Genomic DNA, 25,668 nt, shown 5'->3' on the forward strand with positions numbered 1-25,668 from the left:
CCAAACCGCGACAAACATATTTCACACATCCACGACGACTTTACAAGCAGACCTCGCGCGGTTTTGGGAAATCGATGAAGGACCCTCAATTAAACATATCTCAGAGGCAGATCGACGATGCGAAGAACACTTCCAAGCCCACACCCGACGCACCAGCGAAGGACGATACATCGTCGCTCTACCTTTCAACGATCAGCTTCAGTCACTCGGATCCTCTAAAACGCTGGCGAGTAAACGACTCGCCTCACTCAATCGCCGATTCCAGCACGACAAACGCTTCGAATCAGAATATCGAACGGTAATACAGGAATACCTGGCGTTGGGACACATGACGAAGGTCAATGACAACCACTCCGACGACAACGGATACTATTTACCCCATCATGGCGTGACCAAAGCATCGAGTCAAACCACCAAACTCCGTGTAGTTTTCGACGGATCGGCACCAAGCACTACCGGAACCTCCCTAAACGATACACTTCACACAGGACCCAAGTTACAGGAAGATTTATTTTGTATATTAATTAGATTCCGCGCTCATCAATACGTACTCACTGGCGACATCGAGAAAATGTATCGGCAATTCCTCGTACGACCAGAGGATCGGAAATATCAAAGGATATTATGGCGCAGCGCGAGTGGAGAAACAGAAACATATGAGCTTAACACTGTAACGTTCGGTTTATCCGCAGCACCGTATCTAGCTATTCGGTGCCTCAAGCAACTGGCAGAGGACGAAGGACATCGATTTCCACGTGCAGCACAGGTACTGCAGCGGGATTTCTACGTCGACGACGCTCTCACCGGAGCTGAAACGAAGGACGAAGCCCTCACGCTCAGAACAGAACTCACCAATTTACTTCAACTGGCCGGCTTAAACATACGAAAATGGGCGTCAAACGATAATGACTTATTACACGGACTTTCCTTAGAAGAAACAAATCACCAACATTTTTTGGGCGACTCGCAAACCTTGAAGACGCTGGGGGTGTTTTGGAATTCATCCGACGACTCTATTCTTTACTCGGTCGAAGTCAAACCCACGCCCTCCCGAGTCACGAAACGAATCATCAGCTCGGAGATTGCAAAAATTTACGATCCGCTCGGTCTGCTCGCACCGGTGATTGTTCGGGCCAAGATGCTACTTCAACGAATATGGTCGTCGAAAATCGATTGGGATGAATCACTTCCGATCGAGTTACATATAGAGTGGGAAAGGTACTATGCCCAATTACCCTTATTAAACAACGTCAGGTTCCCACGCAAGGCAATAATCGAGTCCGCAATAGAAATTGAACTGCATGGTTTCTGCGATGCCAGCGAAAAGGCTTACGGAGCCTGTGTTTATCTCCGAACCCTTAACACCAACGGCCGTGTTTGGACCCAACTTTTAACCGCAAAATCGAAAGTCGCCCCCCTCAAGTGCCAGACCATTCCTCGGCTCGAGCTGAGCGGAGCACTCCTTCTTACGTCCCTGATGTCGACAGTACAACAAGCCCTATCACATAAAATTACTCGAACTATCTATTGGACCGATTCCACTATCGTCCTCCATTGGCTCAATACATCACCTCACACCCTTAAAACATTCGTCGCTAACAGAGTCTCCGAAATTCAAACAAAAACCAGCATCCGCGATTGGCGCCACGTTCCTACCGACGACAATCCCGCGGACTTAATATCACGCGGCCAAACACCCGAAGAGTTTCTGCGCCCAACCATCTGGCAGCACGGTCCTGCATGGCTCTACCAGTCGGAAGGCTATTGGCCGACATGGGATCTAACACCGCAAATTGAACTACCGGAGCAGAAAGGGGCGATTTGTCTGTCCGCAAACCCCTCCGATTACAGTTTGTTGCAAAGGTATTCATCCTGGCCCAAGTTGATACGAATCATAGCTCGTTGCCTCCGTTGGAAACAGAAAAAGAACCGAGCGGCACCCCTAACCGTTACCGAATTACGCATAACGCACAATAAGCTGATAAAATTGTTGCAAAACATCCATCTCTCCGAGGAAATTCGTACACTCCAAAAAGATCGGAACGCGGCGATAAAGGGTAAGCTCACGCGACTCAATCCATTCATAGACAAGGAAGGAATATTGCGAGTCGGGGGTCGACTCAGTCATTCGTCGATGACCTTCGCCCAGAAACATCCCATAGTATTACCTAAGTCATCCGTTACAACACGCATCATAGAACACGAGCACAAGATCCACATGCACTCCGGAACGCAGGCTACATTATACGCAGTAAGACAAAGATACTGGCCCGTCGACGGTCGAAGTCAAGTATGGCGGGCGATCAAAGGCTGCGTCCGCTGCTGCCGCGCTCAACCACCGCCGGTAGAATACGTGATGGGTAATCTGCCGGAGGCGCGAGTAACGGAATCTCGCCCATTCACAAACGTCGGCGTCGATTACTGCGGGCCGTTCCACATCAAAGAAAAACGAGATCGTAACCGTCGTCAGATAAAGGTATACGTAGCCATTTTCGTATGCCTAGCAATTAAAGCGGTACACATCGAGCTTGTTGACGATCTCACTAGCGAAGCCTTCATCGCCGCTCTTCGCAGATTTATCGCTCGACGAGGGTATTGCTCCACCATCCATTCTGATAACGGCACCAACTTCAGAGGAGCAAGCAACGAATTACGAGAGCTTCATGATTTATTACAATCGGACGATCACAAAGAAAAAGTAACCGCATTTTTAGCCGACAAACAAATCGAATGGCGCTTCATTCCCCCTCATTCACCGCATTTCGGTGGGCTATGGGAAGCAGCGGTGAAGTCATTTAAACGCCACCTCAGGCGTGTAGCCGGCAACGAGTTACTCACCTCTGAACAATTGAATACTCTTATCATAGAAATAGAAGCAGTCCTCAATTCCCGCCCGCTAACTCTTATCTCCACCGATCCAAATGATCTCCTAGTCCTCACTCCCGGACATTTCCTCATTGGCGATTCACTAATGTGCTTACGTGATCGAGATTTCAGAGACATTCCATCGAACCGACTCTCCAGATGGCAGCATATCCAACAGCTTAAACAGCATTTTTGGAACCGCTGGCATAAGGAGTATTTGAACGAGCTAACCAACCGCAATAAGTGGAGCAAGGGTGGACACGGCATCCAAAAGGGCACAATCGTCATCCTCAGAGAGGACAACGTTCCCTCCATGCATTGGCCTCTGGGCCGAGTTATCAAGGTTCATCCAGGCGCCGATGGTGTCATCCGGACAGCTACAGTTCAGACGGCAAAGAGCGTTTTGGATCGGGCCGTCAAAAGGCTTGTCCCACTGCCAATTCAACCCGATTTAGAGAAACCCGAAAAACTAGCCACCGAGACGAACTAAGATGGGAACTTCAACCTAACTTGATCGGTACCCTCTCAACGGGGGGAGAATGTTACGCCATGCGGCTTACCATAGATCATATTCTTAACTGTCGTTCGCGGCACTATAATGTCGCAGATGGATCGTCGCGGCTGCCCGGCAAACAAACATTGTAGTGGCAAGCGCATGGTTCATTAAGCAGGGCGACCTCCAGAAACGTCGATTCGTGGCCGTTATTTTACCTCGCGTAAAAGAATGTGGCGTGGTCCGAACGTAGTGGGGGTCGCCTTCCATAAAAAGCGGGAAAAATCGAAAGGCGAGCAGAACTCTTCGAGAAGCCGAACCATCAACACATCTCTTATATCGCGCATTACTTAACAAGCAAAACGCAGTTACATTTCTTTTTGTTGTTCTCTTTATGTCTTCCTAGTTGATAATTTGTTAAAATAAACGTTAATTTATTTGTGTTAATTCTGTGGAATTCATTGAACTACCCTTATTATCCTAATCGAAATAAGGGAATCGATCAGTTCGTGGCGTCGATTATTTAATCGTAACGGGAACTTACAACTCTCGTTGACGTGATATCTCGCGATCGCGTCTCTCCGCGAACGATCGAAACAACCATCGTGGTGGATAGATGACTGTGAGCGTGAGAAAAACCTAGCTTGTTTTATTACAGGGCTATTCGGATTTTCCTAATGGGTGCATACCCGCTTTCTCCGTGTTTTAAGTGCGACTAATAAACCCAAGGACCTCTCTAAAAACCGACTGTGTCTCGAGAATATTTTTAAGCTTTAGAAATTCTTCAAGACAAACGGGTTGAAGACACAGGGCGAAACAATACAGGGAAATGAAAGTTATGGTGGGTCCTTAAGTTTATTGAGGATCGAAGTGACGTTACGCAGGTCGGTTGTTGTCCGGTCGCCCGGGCTGGCGTGCAGATGTTTTAGGCGGCGTAACATCCTCCCCCCGTTGAGAGGGCACCGATCAAATTCTGGCTGTGGAGTCAGGTGTGTCGTTGGTGACCTCCTTCGCTCCGTGTGGACGTTCGGCCTCGTCTGGATCTGGGTGGATGGGCAAGGGGACCAGTCTTTTGACACCGCAGTCGAGGATGCTTGTTGCCGCCTGCGCGGTAGCGGTCCGGATGATTCCGTCGGCTCCTGGATGGATCTTGATTACGCGGCCCAAAGGCCACTGCATAGAGGGTACGTTATCCTCCCTGAGGATTACTACGGTGCCTTCACGAATGTTATGTTTGCCCTTGTCCCATTTGTTGCGGCGGGTTAGCTCATTTAGGTATTCTCGATACCATCTGCTCCAGCAGTGCTGCTTAATCTGGTGAATGCGCTGCCAACTGGATAGCCGGCCTGATGGAACTGTCCTGAAATCACGCTCCCGTAAACTGGTTAGTGTGTCACCGATCAGAAAATGTCCGGGAGTGAGGACAGGAGGATCTTTCGGATCGGATGAGATGGGAGTCAGTGGGCGTGAATTGAGAATGGCTTCAATTTCGATCACAAGGGTGTTGAGGTGCTCAAAGGTCAGGAGCTCCGTGCCGACCACGCGGATGAGATGGCGTTTGAACGCTTTAACCGCGGCTTCCCATAAGCCGCCAAAATGTGGTGAGTTCGGAGGATTAAAACGCCATTGTATTTGTCGGTCGGCGAGAAAATTCTGTACCCTATCCTGGTGGTCGTCGGACTGCAATAGGGTCCGGAGTTCTTGCAGCTGCCGATTAGCCCCGACGAAATTGGTGCCGTTGTCGGTGAGGATCGTTGCGCAGTATCCTCGCCGCGAGATGAAACGGCGTAGCGCGGCCAAGAAGGCGTCGGTGGTTAGGTCGCTGACTAACTCTACGTGGACCGCCTTTGTCGCCAGACAAACGAATATGGCGGCGTACGTCTTGATTTTACGTCGGTTGCGGTCCCTCCTCTCCTTGATGTAGAATGGGCCGCAGTAGTCGATTCCGACGTTCGTGAACGGCCGCGATTCGGTAATACGCGCCTCTGGCAAATCACCCATCAAGTATTCCACTGGTGGAGGGTTGGCTCTGCAGCATCGGACGCACCTTCTGAGAGTGCGCCATACCTGGCTACGACCGTCGATCGGCCAATAGCGCAGTCTCACCGCGTATAGTGTAGCTTGTGTCCCTGTGTGATGATTGTTCCGGTGCTCTTGCTCTATAATTAGCTCTGTCACCGGGGATTTCGGTAGGATGATCGGGTGTTTTTGGCTGAAGGGTATGGCGGAGTTGGTTAGTCGTCCTCTTACCCGGAGTAGCCCATCTTCGTCGAGGAAGGGGTTTAATGGCTGTAGTTTCCCTCCAACATCCTCGCTTCGATTTTTCTGGAGGATCCGAATTTCAGGCGCGAAACGACTGGATTGTAATATTTTTATTAGTCTGTTGTGCGCTGCAGTCAGTTCGTCTGTGGTGAGATGGGCAGATAGGTGTTGCTTATGTCTCCATCGAAGACACCGGGCGACGATTCTTATTAGTCTTGGCCAAGACGAGTAACGATGGCGGAGTGTGTTGTCGCTAATATTCGTCCTCAGACAGATCGTCTTCTTTTGCTCCGGGAGGTCGACTACCGGTGTCGGGCTCCAGACCGGCCAATAGTTTTCGCTTTGCAGGAGCCACCTTGGATCGTTTTTCCAAATGGACGGACATAGGAATTCCTTGGGCGTCTGGCCTCGGGAGATGAGATCCGCTGGATTATCGTCGGTAGGCACATGACGCCAGTCGGAGGTATTGGTCTTGGTCTGTATCTCAGCGACTCGATTCGCCACAAATGTTTTCAAGGTGTGCGACGAAGACCTGATCCAATGGAGCACGATGGTGGAGTCAGTCCAGTATACTATCCGCGATATCTTGGTCGCCAGGGCCTGTCGTATTGACGAAATCAAGAACGTCAAAATAAGTTAATTCGAGCTTAATTCGAGACGTGGTATGGACAGCGATTTGAGCGGCGCTACCTTCGACCGCGCCGTGAGGAGTCGAGTCCAAATATTGTTCTTTCGGTCCGTCGTCCGCACGTAGACGCACGCCCCATATGCCCTTTCGCTAGCGTCACAGAATCCGCGTAGCTCAATTTTCGTTGCGGATTCAATGATGGTCTTCCGAGGGAACCTTACCACATTTAACAACGGCAATTGGGTGTGGTATTTGATCCATTCTGTGTGTACGTCTGTCGGAAGGGATTCGTCTCGATCTACCTTCAATGTCCAGACTTGTTGCAAAATCATTTTTGCTCGAACGATTACCGGCGCGAGCAATCCTAGTGGATCATAGATTTGTGCGATGACTGAACTGATTGATCGCTTTGTGACTCGGGAAGTGTCACTGATCGTCTTGACCGAATAGAGTATGGCATCGTCGGCTGAATCCCAAAAGACGCCGAGTGTTTTTAACGTGGATGACTCACCGAGATGTAATTTCTGGTTGGTGTCTTCTTCAGGTAGCCCTCGTAGCAGATCCCGATCGTTTGATGCCCATTTGCGGATATTTAGACCGGCTAGCTTAAGTAATTTCGTGAGATCATTCCTGACTGATAAGGCTTCGTCCTTCGTATCGGCTCCGGTCAACGCATCGTCGACATAGAAGTCTCGCCGCAGGATCTGCGCTGCTCTCGGAAATCAAGGTCCCTCGTCTTCTGCCAACTGTTTGAGACATCGGATGGCCAGATACGGGGCTGCGGATAGACCGAACGTTACGGTGTTGAGTCGGTATGTTTCGATCTCTCCGTTGTCGGCACGCCACAGAATCTTTTGATAAGGACGATCTTCTGGACGTAGGATGAATTGACGGTACATTTTCTCGATGTCGCCGGTAAGGACATATTGAAATGACCGGAATCTCAATAGGATGTTTCTCAGGTCTTCTTGTAATTTCGGGTCCGTATGAAGGGCGTCGTTTAGAGACACTCCCGTGGTACTTGATGCTGAGCCGTCGAACACAACCCGGAGCTTGGTGGTGTCGCTCGATTCCTTGATCACGCCGTGATGTGGTAAATAATATCCGTAGCCGGTGGCGTGATCCGTGTTGATCTTCGTCATTGACCCAAGTCTAAATATTCTTGGATCACAGCACTATACGCGGTTTCATATTGTTTGTCGCGTTGGAATCGACGATGAAGAGAGGCGAGCCTGCTCATTGCAGCGGCCTTCGATGACCCTAGTGAGGAAAGCTTTTCGTTGAATGATAATGCAACGATGTATCTGCCTTCCTTGGTTCGTCGGACATGGTTTCGGAAATGTTCTTCACATAGTCGTTCAGATTCCGAAAGATGAGTAGTGGCCGGTCCCTCGTCGATCTCCCAAAACCGTGCGAGGTCCTCTTGCAGAGCCGTTGTGGTTGCGTGGAACGTATTTATCGCGGTTTGGGACGTTGGACTCCCCCCGATTACCCAGCCGAGCCGTGTTTTTTGTAGACGTAGTTCAGGTTCGCCTGGTTGCGCCAGATTGACCTGCCCTATGCACAGCGACGCAAATGTTGATCCGGTACTAAGTAAGACATCGATCGGGGCTGGGCAATGGAATTGTGGATCGGCTAATTGAATATTTCTGGGTAATCCCAGACTCGAGGGGTCGATGGGCTCGCTTGGTATGAAAGTCGACATGGCCGGGATAACAAGAAATCTCAATGTTTTCTTATACTTGCCGTCCGTCGACGTGATTGTGGCCGTGGTGTATCGTTTTGCCGTTGTGCTCAAATTGTCGAGGGCTCCGATCTGGATCGCACATCTCCTTTGTTTTATACCGAGGGAATTCGCGAGCTTGTCGGTCATGAAGTTCATGCTCGTCCCAGTGTCGAGTAAGGCTCGGGCTCGGATTGGTTGTACCTGTTTGTTCAAAACCTTGATCTGTGCTGTGGCCAGCAGATCATGATGCAGAGGGCTGTGGGGAGATGTGTTTGTTAGTCCGATCTCCCTTGCTGTCGTAGTCTCGGACAGTCAGTTTTGCCCCGGTTGGGACTTGGACGAGGAGGTAGGGGTGGTGTTCTTGATCCGGGCTGAGCGTGACTCATACGAGGCATGCCCTTTCGTACCTCTTGGAGCTGAAGATGTATGTTTCCGTGAAGTGTCGGATGTTCGTCTCGACTTGTGGGACGACCGCGATTTCGATGATCCAGATGGTGATTGTTCGGTGGAGGCTCGCTTGTGTGATGAACGACTACCCGACGACCGACCGCTCGGTGCGCGACTGCCCGACGTCCGACCGCTCGATGAGCGACTGTCCGACGACCGACTGCTCGGCGACCAATCGCTTGCCGATCGACCGCTCGACGATCGACCGCTCGAAGATCGACCGCTCGACGACCGTGAGTCTACCTGGGTTTGTTCGCGGTGTAGGTAAGTATGGTGTCGGTGACCGCAGATACGACACGAACCCGATGTACTCTGTGTCGGCGAATGTCCTCTGCCTAGGCAATTTATACACAACGATGCCTTCTTCACGATCTGAAAACGTTTGGTCGATGATTTGGCCTTGAAGATTTTACAGTGTCTGATATCGTGAGGTCCGTTGCAGGTCGGACACACTACCGTTCTGCTGGTTGTAGCAAGGGTTCGCCCATGCGGTATGCTTGTTCGCTGACTGTGGTGTTTGTGGATTGACTCTTTTGATTCCTTCGCTTTAGAGAGGAATTGAGTCCCGTTCGCCCGTGTTTTGAGAAAGTGTATCAGATGCTGATAGGATGGCACCTGCTGGCGGGGCAGTGTGCGTTGCCATTTACGCAGGCTGGACGAGGGCAATTTCGACGCGATCAATTCGATAATCGCTATATTTGATGTGACGGGCCCTTTTAGGTGTTCGAGCGCCTTTAGATTTACGCTGATGGTTTCCAAAAAATCCTCTAGGGCTTCTGGAGTTTCCTTTTTGATTTCCGGATAGTTGCGCATCAAATTCCAATGGCGCATGCAGATTTGGAGGGGGCAATTGAACTTATCCGTCAGTGTGTCAAGCGCGATGGGATAGTTGGCCTCTGTGAGTACTAATGACTGGATACTCTGTGCGGCCCGTCCAGTTATAGATGAGCGTAGATGCTGGAACTTTTGGATATTCGGCAAACTTTCGTTACGGTCCACTATGGATGAGAACGTGTCGTAGAAATAGGTTCAGTTCTCGAGGGCACCGTCGAATTGGGGCACGCGGACCTCTGGAAAGGTGGTCGGCTCTGGTTTCCGGCATGTCTCGCCTGTTTTTGTTGTCGACGGGGTTGTTGCTGACATTTGCTCAAAGAGACCTAGGAACCGCACGTCAAGCTCCCGATGCTCTTGCGACAACGAAGCTACACGCGCATCTTCCCCCTCATCTAACCCATCTAACTCTTCTTGAACCGCGAGTATCCTCCTCCAAAGTTCATCGAACGAGCTGCGGCAAGATGTTAGGAAGATTCTGTTTGCCTTCCCAGACGCTTCGTATTCATCGAGTTCGCGCTTTATGGTTGCAAGTCGACCGGCTAGGTCATAATTTTGTCCTCCGTCCACACTCAAAATACTATCTAGATGCTATAATTAGGGATTCAATTTTATAATACGTTGCCTCACTTTCCATCACTGCTTTCCTACTATCAGTCACTTGAACTGTAATATAAACCAGTCTTTTATTTCCAATACTATTCTGCATACCATTTATCAGGAACAATACATTTTATTTGTTAATCTAACAAGATGCGAAGTTCCTCATTTGTCCTAATATCAATCAATGGATAAGTGAATTGAAATCTGTGAAAATAATGTAATATCGGAAAATAAGGATAGAAATTTTTTCCCGATTACTTGCAACTTATTAATATTAAATTGAATATACATATATAAATTGGACAGGAAACGATATTTATTTAACGGAAACTAAATGCAATACTCGTATCTATATCAAATAACTTTACAGTTATTTGACCACTCTCGTCACAACGAATCTAACACACACACACACACACTCTCTCTCTCTAACAACTCTATCAATTCTCACAACTCTACTCTTCGACGACTCGATACCTCTAACGACTCTACTCTTCGACGACTCAATTAGCTCTGATTCTCGCAACACGCACACTTTTCGACTCGCCTTGCGTAGCGAAACCGTCCTTCTTCTAACGTTGTCTATTGTTTCCCTCATACCTATGTAAGAACTACCAACTACATGCCTTTAGTCACGTAGGCACTCTTAAATGTAAACGAACCACAGAAACACGACGTACACGGTTTTTCTATTTTCAACTGATTTCTAATTCGAATTACTTTACGATATTACAATAAGTATCTAGTAACACGACTTCCGAACCGATGTAATTATTGCAATGATTGTTAAATTTCAAAACAATTTCCTATCCATGTTAAACATATTACGTATATGTGCATGTCTAGTATTTCGATTAGTTGCTCTACTTGCGGTAGTTCGCCATTCTGGATCATCTAGACTCAACAAAGATGCATTCAATTTATCCATGCCTTAAAACGCTCTGTAGCGGCACAATAGTTAGAATTTGCTTCAAACCATGTTGTTGTTTTGCTTCGGAATATCAAGAGGTATTGTAAGGAATTATAAGCTCCGGGCAAAACAATGGTGCCGCTACATGTAACCGTAAAACAAGACGAATTTGTATCTTTTGGCCTTCTTCTGACGATAATGAATAAACGAACAAGATCTGTTCGCGACAAGATCTGTTTCAAATTCACTAACGAGTACACATATTGGTAGTCTCATTATTCGATCCCCTACAGCTCTTATTAAGGAAGATAGAGGCCTGTGACAGTATTCAGCTTGGCCAACTTTGAACAGGGCATATTGATAAGCCAGAGTAACTCACATACAAATTTTTTTTTTCTTTTTTTTTACGTGGAGAAATCCTCATGGACACTCCGCTGTTCCAGTAATTGCGTAACAGCAGAGTAGTGTCGGACTCTTACCGACTAAAGCTCCACGATGACCACCCGACGCGTATGACAGGGATGCTCCAGGATTCTCTTATGAATTAACTTCATTTGCACCCACTTCACGCGTTCTCTAGTTCGAGCCGGCTATTGAGTAGGCGTTAGGTGGATGTCGTTGCTCCTAGTGCTGTCACTTCTTCTGGTCGTAGTCCGTTGGGGTGGAGGCGGGGCGGCTCTGGGTCGTCTGACTGCCATCCTTCTCCATCGTCTTATCCTGCAGGGTTGAGAGTTTTTCTTTCTCTCCCTTTCCGCTCGCTCCTTCGCGAGCATAACTCGCTCGCAGAAGAGGCGGACGGTCTCGTATTCCTGTGACCCTCTCAACATCGCTTCCACAATCGCTGAGGGGGTCAACGTTTCTCCTACGGCGTGCCACAGGGTGTAGCGGAGCAGCTCCCACGCCGGACAGAGCTCCAGGGTGTGCTGCGCTGTGTCCCTGCCCTCTCCGCAGTGGTGGCAGATGTCTGTCGTATCTCGCCGTTTTCTCTTCAGGAACTCGCCGAACACGCCGTGTCCGGTGAGTACTTGTGTCATCCTGAATGTGAGTGGGAGGCCGTGGCGGCTCCTCCATGCCTCCCAGTTTGGTAGGCCCGCATCCGCGCCTCGGTGTTCGCTTCTCCCGTTGATCAGTTGGGATCGCCACAGGTTCCATGTGTCCTCTTCGACGGTTCCTGTGTCGTTTGAAGCCGCCTGCTCGGTGGGGTCTTCTCCCGGGTGCCATTCTCTCCGGCGGGTGTATCTCTTTTTGAGCGCCAGCGCCCGCAGCTCCCACGGGGGGGACGCGGCTAGGGTGGACGCCGACGCGTGCGACACCGTCCGGTATCCCCTAATGATTCTGATGGCGGTCATTCTGTGCAGTCTTCTCAGGAGCAGAATGCTGCGACGGCTTGCCATCAGGTCGTCCGCCCATACTGGGGCCCCCACATACATCACTCGTGACCGAACGACGCCCTCGTAAAGTCGGCGCACCGCGTCTCCGGCCCCGCCGATGTTCGGTAGTAGACCGCACAGGGCATTGGCAGCCGCTGACACCTTCGGGATCAGTGAGTCGAAGTGTGGCTCGAACGTCCACTGGCTGTCGAGGGTGAGTCCCAGATACTTCATCTGTGATCCCACCCGGACGGTTTTACCTGCCATGTTTATGCATAGGCCGGGCGGTGGTGTCCCTCGCCTCTTCCTGTCAAAGAACCAGGTGGCCTCCGACTTCGCAGGGGAGACTCTCAGGCCCAGTTCGTTCACGGCACGGGTCGCACAGGCCGTTGCGATTCCGCCAATGCGCAGCGTCTCGTGCCAGCCACGACCCTCGACCAGGATTAGGGTGTCGTCCGCATAGCATACTATGGCCGCGCCTGGGGGTAGCGGGCATCGTAGTACCTCGTCGTACGCAACGTTCCATAGTATGGGGCCCAGCACCGAGCCCTGCGGGACGCCACGCTCAACGGATCGCTTTTCCTCTCCTTCCTTACTGGTGTAACACACCCACCTGTCGTCGAGGTAGGCTCGTATCAATCGGACGAGGTAGCTGGGAACCTCGAAGTGCTCCAGGGCCGTCACAATCCTGTCCCATGGCATGGTGTTGAACGCATTGACGATGTCCAGGGAAACCGCCAGCGCCACGCCTTTCCGGGAGACCATGTCCTCCGCAATCGCTCGTACGCGTCTGACCGCGTCAATCCTCGAGCGCCCCTTCCGGAAGCCGTACTGGCTTTCGTGCAAACCTGGCACTTGGCCCGCTATGTGTCGTTCCAACCGGGCGGCGACTACCCTCTCGAGTAGTTTGCCGACCTCGTCCAGTAGGCATATCGGCCGGTACGCTGACGGCGAGGTCGTCGGTCGGCCCTCTTTATGGAGCAGGACCAGCCTCGCCGTCCGCCACGCCCGGAGGTAGACTCCCTCCCTCAGGCATCTTGTGAAGAGGTGCCGGAGTCTGGGAGCCGTGACCCCCATCACTTCCCCCCAGATCCGGCCAGGGATTCCGTCCGGGCCCGGTGCCACGTTGCGGGCGGACATTCTTCTGGTTGCCTCACATATCTCCTCCTCCGTGACTTCCCAGTCGTCCCTCCATTCCAGCGGTCGTGTCGTTTCCCGTGGCCGTTCCGCCGCTCTGTTTTCTTGTGGGGGAAAGAGCGTTCCGGTGATCCGCGTCAGCAGCGCAGGTTCCATTTCCGCCGTAGTCAGGGGGTCCTTCGCGCGTAGTTTCTGTGTCACCGTCCTGTATGGCCTCCCCCATGGGTCCGACTCGACTGTTTCGACCAGTTCGGACCAGGCACGGTCCTTCGCTTTTTTAATTTCCCTTTGTAGCGAGCGCCGTAGCGCGCGGTACGTCCGGTAGCGCAAGGAGACTTCTTCTTCGTCGCGTCGTCGCCAGCGGCGGGCCCTTAGGTACTGTCTTCGAGCCCGGACACATCTCGTCCTCAGTTCCGCGATGTCGGGGTTCCACCAGTAAACTGCTCTGCTTCGCACCGTGCCCGGTGTGGCTCGTGGCATGGATGCGTCGCAGATTGCTATCATGGCTTGGCGGAGGTTCTCGGCCTCCTCTTCCACGTCTGCTTCGGTCGTCGTTGTTGAGGCCTCCCAGCTCCAAGCTGTTGCTATAGCAGCCGCCCGGAGTAGATCTTCATTCCTCTCCTTTATTTTCCATCTAGGTGGTGGGCGAGCGTGTCTCCCCCTCGGCGGGCCGCGCCCGTCGTTTGTCGTCGGCATTCCAGGTCCAGGTGCGTCCACCTCCATGAATATGTAGAGGTGGTCCGACAGCGTCTCGACCCCTTCGGCCACTCTCCAGCCTGAGATCCGCCTGAATGCCTCGGGGGAGGCCCATGTTATGTCAACAATGGAGCTCCCTCTGCACGTCACGCAGGTACTGGTCGAGCCCCTGTTCACTAACAGAAGTCCAAGTCCCGCGGCCCAGTTTGATAGCATGCGGCCGCTCGCGTTGGTCCTGGCGTTCCCCCATTCCGTGGAGTGTGCGTTGAAGTCTCCCAGGACGAGCACTTGTCGGGGGAGTCGTCGCCTGACGCAGTCGCCAACTCCGTCTAGGAATTCTTCGAACGCTGCCCGTCCGCTGTTAGGTGACACGTACACCCCCACCACCATCATCCCTGCCCACTCGACCGCGGCATACCCGTTGCCGCGTTCCAGCAGGGCTCCGTGGGCGAACGCCCCGGGCGTTGATGTCCAGGTGACGGCAACCATTCCGTCCGTGTCTCCGACCCACTCCGGGGCATCCAGAACTCTGTATGGTTCCGCCACCACCGCTAGGGCGACCGTGCTCTCCCGGATGGTTTGGTGGAGCAGGTATTGTGCTCGCCTTGACCTTCCCAGGTTAGTCTGGAGGATGCGCATTCTCAGTTCTTTGGTGTTCTTTCCTTGTTTGTGGCTTCCTCCGTGCCTACCTCCTTGTTCGCGCGCTTAGGGTCGCTTTGCGACGGGGAGCCTTTCTCGCTGCCTCTTGCAGCCGTGGATCTCCAGTAACGGTCTCCGTTCGATGGCTTCGACCTTCGCCGTCGACCAGCCTATGGCGACCTTTCCAGCCTGGGCCAGTTTCCTCACTGCACTGGCAGGGCCTCGTATCCATACGGTGCCAAGTCCGTTCCGGGCGGGGCGGATTTCTCTCAGCCGGATGTCCTCAGGCTTGCAGCCGCTCTCCCTCGCCAGGGTGTTCTGGATTTCCGCCTTGGTGGCCGCTATGTCTATCAGGGACACCCTTGCCTCCGCGGCTCGGAAGGGGGTCGCCACGCGGACCTCGTTCGGGTCCAGAGCCCGCGTCAGCTGTGCTGCGAGCGCTGCGGCCTTCTCCCTTCCCTGGTCCTCAGGGACCTCTAAGATGACACCTCCGGTGATGGTCTTCCGCATCCTCATCGTGTTGATGCCGAGATCGGTCAGGGAGACACTGTCCTTGGCCGCAGCCACCACTTCCGCGTAGGATTGGCTCGATTTGTCCGTCAGGGTGATTGTTACCGCTGACGTTCGCGGTGCGCGCGGGAGGGGCCCCCTGCCTCCCCCTCTTCGTGCGTTCTCCAATCCTCTCTCCGGAGTTTTCCTCTGGCCCTCCGCCCCTGTCTCGGGGATCAGCTTCGCCGGCTGCTTCTTCCCTGCCTCCTTCTTCATTCCTCTTCTTTTCCTTCCGACGGTCTGCCATTCGGTGACAGCCGTTCGGCCTCCCTTGAGCGCTGGGGCGCTTGGGGCTCCAGGCTCCATCCCTCTCGTGTTCGCGGCAGGGGCGACCTCCTTTCCTTCTCCTTTTTCTGTTCCCTGCAGTTGTTCCTCCAGTCGGTGCAGCAAGGACCTCATCTCCTCTACATGGTGCTCGACTGCAGCGAGACGCGCCCTGTAGCTGCTCTCATCCGCGGTGGGGCGCGAGGCCGGCTCTTTTCGGAGTGCCTCTACCGCCGCCTCCAGTGTTGCTATGCGTCCTTGCGCTATAGCGAGTACGTCGGTGACAGGGTCCGTTCTCCTCACTATCTCTGTCACGGCCGCGGTGATGGTTCTCGCCGCCTCCTTCAGGGTTTTCCCCTGCGTGCCCTTGTGGCTGCGGGGTGCCTGGGCAGCCTTGGCCACCTCGGCGGCCCGGCGAATCAGTTTGGCTCCTATGTCCGCCGTTGTGGCTGTTCTCATTTCTTCAGCCGGGTCCGCGGGGAGTTCGGGGGATTCGTTGGCCTTCTTTCTCTTCGCTCGGGGTGCTTCTCTGGCGGGGGTTTCCTCCTCCTCTGTTGTTTCCTCATATTCCCTCCTTGTACAGCGTGAAGCGGGAGGGTCCCTCCTTTGGCGGCATCGCCTTCGTCACGCTCCAGGTGCTAACGTGCGGCGGCTCCGCAGCCAGTTCCGTTTCCCTCCGTCCCCTAGCGTTTTCCTCTACCTCCTTCTCTTTCGCCATGGTTGCGTCCGTTTCCCCGTTGGGCAGGAAATGTCGCTCGGTCAGCACTTGCCACTCTGCCAGTTGCTGTCACTTTCAAGTGGCCCGCGCAACGCGCTTCGGCGCACGCGCCAATATGGCTGCGTCTGGGTAGTTCCTCAGGTAGCCCGTGTAGCGGCGCTGTTGTCACGCGTCCTAATATGGCTACTCCACCGTCCTAACCTCACACTTGGTATGTTTTGCTTTAACTCCTCCTTGTCCAAGCCGGACTACCCGCATCCACACCCGTTTTGCGCTCACAGGCACTAGTCCTCCATTCTGGTTACCTCCCTTGCCCAGGCTCTCCAGTTTACCGGAGATTTCGATTACGCTCGCAGCTCCGTCCTCTCTACGTCTGCCTCCCATGTATCCCCAGCCTGTGTTGTAATGGATCAGATGATACTGGAGTCATAGACTCGATTTCAATGATAAGTGTATTTAAATTTTCGAATGTAAAGAGCTCGTTACCTGCGACACGCCTGAAATGTCGTTTGAAGGTCTTCACTGCAGCTTCCCATAGCCCTCCGAAGTGAGGTGAGTTGGGAGGAATGAAGAGCCATTCGATCCGTCGGTCGGCTAAAAAGGACTGAACCTTTACCTTATGATCGTCGGATTGCAGGAGATTTCGGAGCTCTCGTAATTCATTGTTGGCGCCAACGAAGTTGGTACCGTTGTCGGAGTAAATTGTCACACAGAATCCTCGGCGAGCGATGAATCTTCGCAGAGCAGCAATGAAGGCCTCGCTAGTGAGGTCGCTGACCAGCTCGATGTGGACTGCTTTGACTGCAAGACATATAAAGATTGCTACATATACCTTAGTTTTGCGTCGGTTGCGATCCTTTCGTTCTTTGATGTAAAACGGTCCGCAATAATCTATTCCGACGTTGGTAAACGGTCGAGATTCCGTTATCCGTGCAGCTGGGAGGTCGCCCATTACGTAATCCACTGGAGGTGGATTAGCTCGGCAGCAACGGACGCACTTCTTCAGCGTGCTCCAAACTTGACTACGGCCGTCGATAGGCCAATAAGATCTTCTTAAGGCGTATAAGGTAGCTTGAGTTCCGGAGTGGACATTGATGAGGTGTTCATGCTCGATTATGAGCGCTGTGACTTAGGATTTGGGTAGAATGAGTGGGTGTTTCTGACTGAACGGCATTGATGAGTGACTGAGTCGGCCTCCGACTCGCAACATCCCGTCTTTGTCGAGAAATGGATTGAGTCGTTGCAGCTTCCCCTTCACTGCAGAATTTCGATCTGTTCGGAGAGTGCGGATTTCATCTGAAAAATAACAGAGTTGTAACAGTTTGATCAATTTGTTATGCGCATTGGTTAAATCATGTGTGGTTAGAGGTCTCCCTCGATCCTGTTTTTGTCTCCATCGGAGGCAACGAGTGGTAGTTCTAATCAGCTTGGGCCAAGAAGAAAATCTCTCCAGTAGACTGTGGTCAGCGGGAGTCACGGCCAGACATGTTGCTTTCTTCTGCTCTGATATTTCAGTTAATGGTACTGGGTTCCACGTCGGCCAGTATCTTTCTGGTTGTTGGAGCCATTCCGGACCATGTTGCCAAATGGTTGGTCGCAGGAAATCTTCGGGTGATTGGCCTCGAGATATGAGATCTGCAGGGTTATCGGCAGTGGGAATGTGACGCCAATCTGAGGTGTGAGTCTTCTGCTGAATTTCTGTCACACGATTAGCGACAAAGGTTTTCAGCGTATGGGGTGATGTATTGATCCAATGAAGTACGATTGTAGAATCCGTCCAGTAAACAGTCCGAGAAATGTTGCTTGGTAAAACTTGAAGGACTGTGGTGGCCAATGATGCGAGAAGAAGTGCTCCACTCAGTTCCAGCCTTGGAATGGTTTGTGATTTCAGTGGAGCCACCTTTGATTTTGCAGTGAGGAGTCGTGTCCAGACATGACCATCCGGAGTGATGATGCGAAGGTAAACGCATGCCCCATAAGCCCTTTCGCTAGCGTCACAGAACCCGTGTAATTCATTTCCGCTGCAGCCTTGATTATCGTTTTACGTGGAAACTTCACGTTATTCAATAATGGCAGCTGTGCATAATATTTGCTCCATTCCGTGTGCACGTCAGCTGGTAGAGATTCGTCCCAATCAATTTTTAAAGTCCAGAGTCGTTGGAGCAGCATCTTAGCTCGGACGATCACTGGTGCCAATAATCCGAGGGGGTCGTAGATCTTGGCGATTTCGGAGCTGATTGTTCTCTTCGTGATTCGAGAGGCGGTGGAATTAATTTTTACGGAATATAGGATCGAATCGTCAAAGGAATTCCAAACCACACCCAGAGTTTTGAAGGTTTGCGATTCGCCTAGTAGCAGCTTGTCGTTTATGTCCTGCTCGGAAAGTCCTCGTAGCAGTTCCCGGTCGTTCGATGCCCATTTTCGAATGTTTAAGGCGGCTAGTTTAAGCAGTTCCGTGAGCTCCGTTCTCAATGATCGTGCCTCGACCTTTCTATCAACTCCAGTGAGAACATCGTCGACGTAGAAGTCTCGCTGTAAGACCGTCGCCGCTCGTGGGTACCGATGTCCCCCGTCGTCCGCCAGTTGTTTGAGGCACCGAATGGCTAGATCAGGGGCCGCTGACAGCCCGAATGTCACTGTATTAAGTTGATAGGTGTCAACTTCTCCATCAGAATTGCGCCACAAAATTTGTTGAAATTTTCGATCCTCTGGACGCACAAGAAATTGTCGATACATCTTTTCGACATCGCCTGTAATGACGTATTGATGAGAACGAAATCTTAGAAGGATGAAGAATAAGTTATCTTGTAGTTTCGGTCCCGTATGAAGTACGTCGTTTAATGAAACTCCGGTGGTGGTTGGTGCAGATCCGTCAAACACAACTCGGAGTTTTGTAGTTTGGCTGGACTCTTTGATCACACCGTGATGTGGCAGAAAATATCCGTCGTCCGTGCAGTTGTCCGTGGTAATCTTCGTCATGTGTCCTAATTCCACATATTCTTGTATCACGGCGCGATAGTCGGCTTCGAATCGTTTGTCTCGTTGGAATCGACGACAGAGGGAAATGAGTCGCTTCATCGCCATTGTCTTAGAGAATCCAAGCGAAGGAGTTGTTTCGTTGAATGGGAGAGCGACCATGTATCGCCCTTCGTTGGTGCGTTGAACGTGATTTCGAAAGTGTTCTTCGCACTGTCGTTCCGCTTCCGAAATGTGTGCAGTGGGCGTTCATTCGTCGATTTCCCAAAAACGGGCGAGGTCCGCCTGTAAAGCCGCCGTGGAGGCGTGAAATGCGAGTGCTGATGATTGCGAGGTTGGGCTCTCCCCGATGACCCATCCGAATCGCGTTTTTTGCAGACGCAAGTCGGGCCCGTTTGCTTGACTGATGTCAAGTTGGCCGACACAGAGTGATGCTAGCGTTGGTCCGGCGCTCAACAATATTTCGATCGGCGCAAGCCTATGGAATCTTGGATCGGCTAGTTGGAGATTCCTCGGTATATGTATTATTGAGCGATCTACGGGTTGATCTGGGACCCAAGGCGATATTGTCGGTATGATTAGGAACGTCAAGGTGCGTTCGTATGTGCCGTCGATGGAGGTGATCGTGGCCGTGATGTAACGTTTCGAGGTTGTCGATAACGTGTTGAGTGTTCCGATTGGGACCTAACATTTCCGTTGGTTAAGTATTAGCGAATCAGCGAGTTTTTCGGTGATAAAGTTCATGCTAGAGCCGGTGTCTAGCAGAGCTCTACAACGGAATGGTTGAACTTTATTGTTCAATAGGTTGACCTGCGCTGTGACTAACAAATCGTGCTGCAGTGGTTCACAAGGAAGCGAGATCAATGAGTCCGTTTTCTGTGGTTCGGTCCCTCACAAGGTCGTTTGATGACGTCATTGTTTTCCTTGTCGTCTAGGACTGGACGATATATTTGATCCCGATGCCGTCGTTCGCGATAACCGAGATTCAGGTTTCGGAGATGTTCGCGGAGACGATCGGGGAGACGATCGGGGAGACGATCGGGGAGACGTGGATGCGCGTCTCGAACGATGTGACTATCGCGGGGTCGGTGATCGACCGTTGGATGATCGATCGCTCGATGATCGACCGCTCGATGACCGGCTTACACGTGGTCATGATTTGCTATGACCATGGTCTTGATGTAGGTATGTATGGTGTCGCTGCTTGCAGATGCGACATGAACCGGCGGAGCAATGAGTAATAGCGTGTCCCTTACCTAAACAATTGGTACATAGAGACGCCCTCTTGGCGATTTCAAGGCGTTTTTTAGGCGACTTCGCTTTGAAGACATCACAATTCCATAATTCGTGTTGTCCTTGACAATTCGGACACACCAACGTATTATGTGTACTTGTGAATGCGTAACTTCGCGGTGCGTTCGGTCGCTGACGTTTGTGTTGATCGGACTCCCTTTTTATCACGGTTGATGCAGAGGTTGTCCTGTCGCCGTTCCTCCGTGTTTTCAGAAAGTCTACCAGATGCCTATATGACGGCATTTTCTTGTCCGGCAATGTGCGCTGCCATTTGCGAATGATGGCTGAGGGTAGCTTCGACGTGAATAATTTTATAAGAGCGACATTTGAGGTAACTGGTTCACCGAGTTTTTCTAACGCTTGGAGGTTTACCTTGACCGTCTCAAGAAAATCATCTATCGCTTCGGGTGTCTCTTTGGTTATTTTCGGATAATCAAAAATCAAGTCCCAGTAGCGCATGCAGACTTGACGGTGGCAGTCGAATTTTTCCTTCTGAACGTCAATAGCGATCGAATAATTTAACTCGGTGACATCTAACGATTGTATGCTTCGCGCGGCCTTTCCGGTCAAAGAGGATCGTAGGTAGTGGAATTTCTGCACGGGTGTAAGTCGCTCGCTTCGATCGATAGTGGATAAGAAGGAGTCGCATGTCTAATATTTCGATTAGTTGCTCTACTTGCGGTAGTTCGCCATTCTGGATCATCTAGACTCAACAAAGATGCGTTCAATTTATCCATGCCTTAAAAAGCTCTGTAGCGTCAAAAGAGTTAGAATTTGCTTCAACCCATGTTGTTGTTTTGCTTCGGAATATCAAGAGGTATTGTAAGGAATTATAAGCTCCGGGCAAAACAATGGCGCCGCTACATGTATCCGTAAGACAAGACGAATTTGTATCTTTTGACCTCCTTCTGACGATTATGACTAAACGAACGTGATCGCAAACGATTCAGTATAAACTGTGACTAAACGTCTGTATAGATATCGTTTTGCGACAAGATCTGTTTTAAATACACTAACGAGTACACATATTGGTAGTCTCATTATTCGATCCCGTACAGATCTTATTAAGGAAGATAGACGCCTGTGACAGTATTCAGCATGGCCAACTTTGAACAGGGCATATTGATAAGCCAGAGTAACTCATATACAAATTTTTTTTTTTTTTACGTGGAGAAATCCTCATGGACACTCCGCTGTTGCAGAAATTGCGTAACAGCAGAGCAGTGTCGAACTCTTACCGACTGAAACTCCACGATGACCACCCGACGCGTATGACAGGGATGCTATAAACCAATATATAAACCAATATATAAACCAAACCAATGAAAGGCGCAGAGACTGGAGAACATGGGGTCCTCGAGCGTGCAGTACGCTTCAGCATCGCTGCAAACACCAACTCCATCCGCTTGTCCCAATGCCATCTCGTACGGTGAGACTGCAAACAAAAAATATCCATATATACATCAAGATAGTAATGCGATTTCTATTCTTGCAGCACCGACGTAATACACGGTGCTCCGTAATCGCCCGAGATTCCATTTAGTTGTTGAAATCTCTACGCATTTGGTAGATAAAACGATGCGAGAAATCCTCTTGTCACAGTTAGGTCTTCCAAACCTGATCGCTAGCATTTTTCCCGCTACTTCAGCGTCGTAACGTTACTTTTATTTCTGCCAACTTAGACACGACATCGTCTAAACTGCCCACTTCAGGACACGATGGCTCCTCCCGGGATTCTGTTGAGACGATCCCGGATTTTCCGTGTCCTCACCATTGTAGAGTTCATAATTTGTATAATTTACCTTCTTCTTCAAGCATTGTTTTTTAAATTTCTGCCATTTTGAAGCTGCTGATAATCGCCGGATGCGTAAATCATTTTTAGCTTTGGAAAGAGCGCACGTCAGCATTGCTTCAATCCGTAAATCGCGTCTGCGCATTCGGCGACACTTTGATCTTTTGCGGCGAACTTCGTCAATCCATGTTAGTAACCGTTCTGTTTCTGGCTTGTTGGCGTTTGTTTTTGAAAGTCCCTTCTTTGTCCTCGCCATGCTTTCTCAACTATTTCACCCAATTATTGAGTTAGTAAAATGTATACCAACCTGTATCCGGCTCGTGTTTGTTGTAGAACAAAACAGAAGAGATTCACACAACTGCACACAAAGGATTTGAAACCAGCGAGCAAAACACCCTCCTCACAGCACAGTCGTAAGATGACTAAGGGAAGTCTACGCTACGCGTCTGAAGTCCGCTTTCTATACCCCCTCCCCTGTCTTTATGACGTAGTCTTACGCGCGAAAATGGAAACTAGTTCCGTGTAAAATCTTACGTTGGCCTTACATTCTAAGAATTTTTGAAAAATACTTCACTCCAATTAATTTTTAAATATATGTGCGACAATTTTAGTGCTAAATTTTATATATTTTGTACATTATATTAAAATTCTTGATTTACAGGAAATATTCAATAGCGTATGAAGGTGTACTGCACGTATTATTTGGCACGTACATTAATGTTGATGCAAAAATAATTATTCCAATGATTTTAAGTTACACACATAATAGATAAAGTAGGCTGTAGACTATGAAATTAGTATGAAATAAGCAGAGAATAGTAACTAAATAAATGTATATGTATATGGAACATAAATCTTGTAAAAATAATATATTAAATTACATTCAAATCAAATATATGAACAAGATCTATTGACTTTTAATTATTTTTTGAAGCACTAGTATCAAATAAAATTGCGTCATTACGAATACAAAAACAATAACGTTGATATAAAAATGTCATCCCGAAACACAGTTTGACGTGATACAAGTGTATTATTTTAATTTAAGCAGAAAATATCTAATCATATTTAACAATTTTGAAAAACATACCTCTACTAAACTATCATTATCTTTCCTATACCATCGGCAAGGCCCTGAACAGCAAGCAGTTCAGCAGTTGTTAAAAAACTAGCCAATTGTTCCCGAACCACATTTACTTCACCCTGATACATAAAATCAACCAATGCAGCCAAATCATCGAAATTTACATTACATTACGAGATAAAAATATGACCTTTTTCATCTTAATGTCTCCCAAAAACGTATTTAGCAGAAAGGATACGACATCTATAACGATCCAATTAGAAACTACCAGAGCATGTGTATCTTAAGCGGATCTTTAAACGTCGATTAAACGCGTTCTCTATCCAATCCTGGTTGAAACATAATTACTCACACCCCCAGTAACCCACCTCTATGTCATTCCAATCAACGTACCATACGAACACGAATCCAACGCGTTCCAGGAATACAAACAACTGCCTGTAGCTGTTTAGCTGTACACGACGAGTATAATTATTTCGGGTACTCCTCCAGTACAAAACAGACACCCAAACGACAATATTTCAACACAAAAATATTTAAAACAATAGTTATAAAAGCATGATACTTAATACCGCGCTTGACATCAGGTATATGCAAAAATAAATTTCTTCAAACAAATTTCAAGTTAAATCTTTAGCTTGTGTAATTATATCAAACTTGCTCAATTAACAACGAGCAATTTCCATCGTGTTTTGACAACTGACTCATCGATGATGTTTTTCCTTGGAATTGAAAAAGGAATGTGCATAATTTTGTCCTCCGTCCACACTCAAAATACTATCTACATGCTATAATTAGGGATTCAATTTTATAATACGTTGCCTCACTTTCCATCACTGCTTTCCTACTATCAGTCACGTGAACTGTAATATAAACCAGTCTTTTATATCCAATACTATTCTGCATACCATTTATCAAGAACAATACATTTTATTTGTTAATGTAATAAGATGCGAAGTTCCTCATTTGTCCTAACATCAATCAATGGATAAGTGAATTGAAATCTGTAAATATAAGTATCTAGTAATACGACTTCCGAACCGACGTAATTTGTTACGTCGCGTAACACTCTACCTAGCCCAGGCCACACACCGCGGGCAAGATGGCAACCAGATGTCTTCGGATACTCACTGCGTACGCTCAATAGTCTCAAGTACCTTCCATAAATCTCAGTAATTTCCTGGTCGAGGTCCTTCAAACTGAACAAACGTCTGTTTCCGAAGCATTTCTAAAGACCTTAGTCTACTACGGCTTGACAAGGGAAGTTTTTCTCACGTATGATGCAACTTTCCTTCCACTAACCACTTTCTCTCGAGGGCGGTTAAGACCCTTCGATTAACCAATTAACAACGAAGCCTATTTCCCTCACTCTCTTTACTAAAATCGTCACCAACAAATCCGATGGCCCCGTGGGCTAGACACACCCACCCTTAGCTTTCCTCCGTCACAGCATCCTCTCCGAACCACACTGATTTTACATCCTTCGAACTGTCAACATCCTTTGACCGGGAATACACCCGTAGATCAGTCACTCACTCATCTCGTACATACGCACCAGCGTAACTGTCTTCTTTACAAGTTGTCAGAATAAACGGTGATATATAACTTACTATACTGTTTCATATTCATTTAACCACCTCTGTTATCTTAACCGAAACAGGGGGAACGACGATTTCGCGGCGTCGATTATCCGAATCGTAGCGAGAACTTACGCCTCTCGCTGACGCGTTTTCCTCGCGACCGCGTCTCTCCGCCAAGAGTCGTAACATTTGGTCCTTCGAGCCGGATTCAGGGTCAAGTGAAAAGTGCACACCAGTGACACCCACTATCACACAGTGCCACGTGAATCCAACACAACCAGCAGCGGAAGCGTTACCACCCCAGCGAGGTCAGTAACGTCAAGGGCCGTCACCTTCGAAGAGGTATAATCCGGTGGTTGAAACGCAACCACACAGCCTCCTGCCGCAACTGGACAATCGTCGACAGAAGTAAGTTATAACCACTCCATTCTCAATTTTATAACAAATAATGACAACCGGAAACGAACTTGCCGCCTTGCGTCGACGCCGGGGCCAATATACCGGCCACTTTACACGCTTATCAAAAAAACTGGACGTAATCGAACAATCCGGCTGTCCGCGAGAGGCCAAGTTTATCCAAATCAAAAATCGTCTGGAAATCTATGAGACGGAACTCCGCGTCATTTAAAACGAGATTGTGAGCATAGAAGAGGAAGCGAGCGAGCGCGGCCTTGAAATAGCAGACGAGTACAAAAAATTAGTACTCCGAGTAACCAATCAGTTAAACCACATACGACTAACTACGACGTCACAATCGACCAACGACGAATCAGCTGCCGGTCGCGAGACTGCTTCGCTTAAATTA

The 25,668-nt window shown here is 49.6% G+C and overlaps 3 protein-coding genes and 1 pseudogene across 3 annotated transcripts; 1 reads left to right on the forward strand and 3 right to left on the reverse strand.

Annotated features, from left to right (window-relative positions):
• Positions 1–74: 74 nt before the first annotated feature.
• LOC117213406 lies at positions 75–2,873 on the forward strand. The gene is made up of 4 exons (XM_033458755.1): positions 75–230; positions 308–515; positions 693–2,785; positions 2,868–2,873. The coding sequence occupies exons 1-4, from the start codon at positions 75–77 to the stop codon at positions 2,871–2,873; spliced, it is 2,463 nt and encodes an 820-aa protein (XP_033314646.1).
• A 1,451-nt stretch (positions 2,874–4,324) lies between these two features.
• Positions 4,325–16,962, reverse strand: LOC117213408. Its single transcript, XM_033458756.1, has 2 exons — positions 16,625–16,962; positions 4,325–4,691 (listed from the first exon to the last, which is right to left on the reverse strand). The coding sequence occupies exons 1-2, from the start codon at positions 16,714–16,716 to the stop codon at positions 4,325–4,327; spliced, it is 459 nt and encodes a 152-aa protein (XP_033314647.1). The 5' UTR covers positions 16,717–16,962.
• Positions 16,963–17,267: 305 nt separating this feature from the next.
• On the reverse strand, positions 17,268–19,222 carry LOC117213409. Its single transcript, XM_033458757.1, has 2 exons — positions 18,137–19,222; positions 17,268–18,038 (listed from the first exon to the last, which is right to left on the reverse strand). The coding sequence occupies exons 1-2, from the start codon at positions 19,220–19,222 to the stop codon at positions 17,268–17,270; spliced, it is 1,857 nt and encodes a 618-aa protein (XP_033314648.1).
• An 804-nt stretch (positions 19,223–20,026) lies between these two features.
• LOC117213410 lies at positions 20,027–20,965 on the reverse strand (annotated as a pseudogene).
• Between the last annotated feature and the right edge of the window lie 4,703 nt (positions 20,966–25,668).

Source organism: Bombus bifarius, unplaced genomic scaffold, assembly GCF_011952205.1.
Source record: "Bombus bifarius isolate JDL3187 unplaced genomic scaffold, Bbif_JDL3187 scf7180000009059_frag, whole genome shotgun sequence".
Classification (NCBI taxonomy): domain Eukaryota; kingdom Metazoa; phylum Arthropoda; class Insecta; order Hymenoptera; family Apidae; genus Bombus; species Bombus bifarius.

Coding starts and splice junctions, on each gene's coding strand:
- LOC117213409 (XM_033458757.1), bottom strand. CDS start 19,222: ATGGCGATGAAGCGACTCATTTCCCTCTGTCGTCGATTCCAACGAGAC. Junction 18,039..18,136: donor AAATGAATTACACGGGTTCT/GTGACGCTAGCG, acceptor GCAAAATCAAAG/GTGGCTCCACTGAAATCACA.
- LOC117213406 (XM_033458755.1), top strand. CDS start 75: ATGAAGGACCCTCAATTAAACATATCTCAGAGGCAGATCGACGATGCG. Junction 231..307: donor ATCCTCTAAAACGCTGGCGA/GTAAACGACTCG, acceptor ACGGTAATACAG/GAATACCTGGCGTTGGGACA. Junction 516..692: donor GTTACAGGAAGATTTATTTT/GTATATTAATTA, acceptor GTTTATCCGCAG/CACCGTATCTAGCTATTCGG.
- LOC117213408 (XM_033458756.1), bottom strand. CDS start 16,716: ATGGCTCTTCATTCCTCCCAACTCACCTCACTTCGGAGGGCTATGGGA. Junction 4,692..16,624: donor ACATTTCAGGCGTGTCGCAG/GTAACGAGCTCT, acceptor CCGGCTATCCAG/TTGGCAGCGCATTCACCAGA.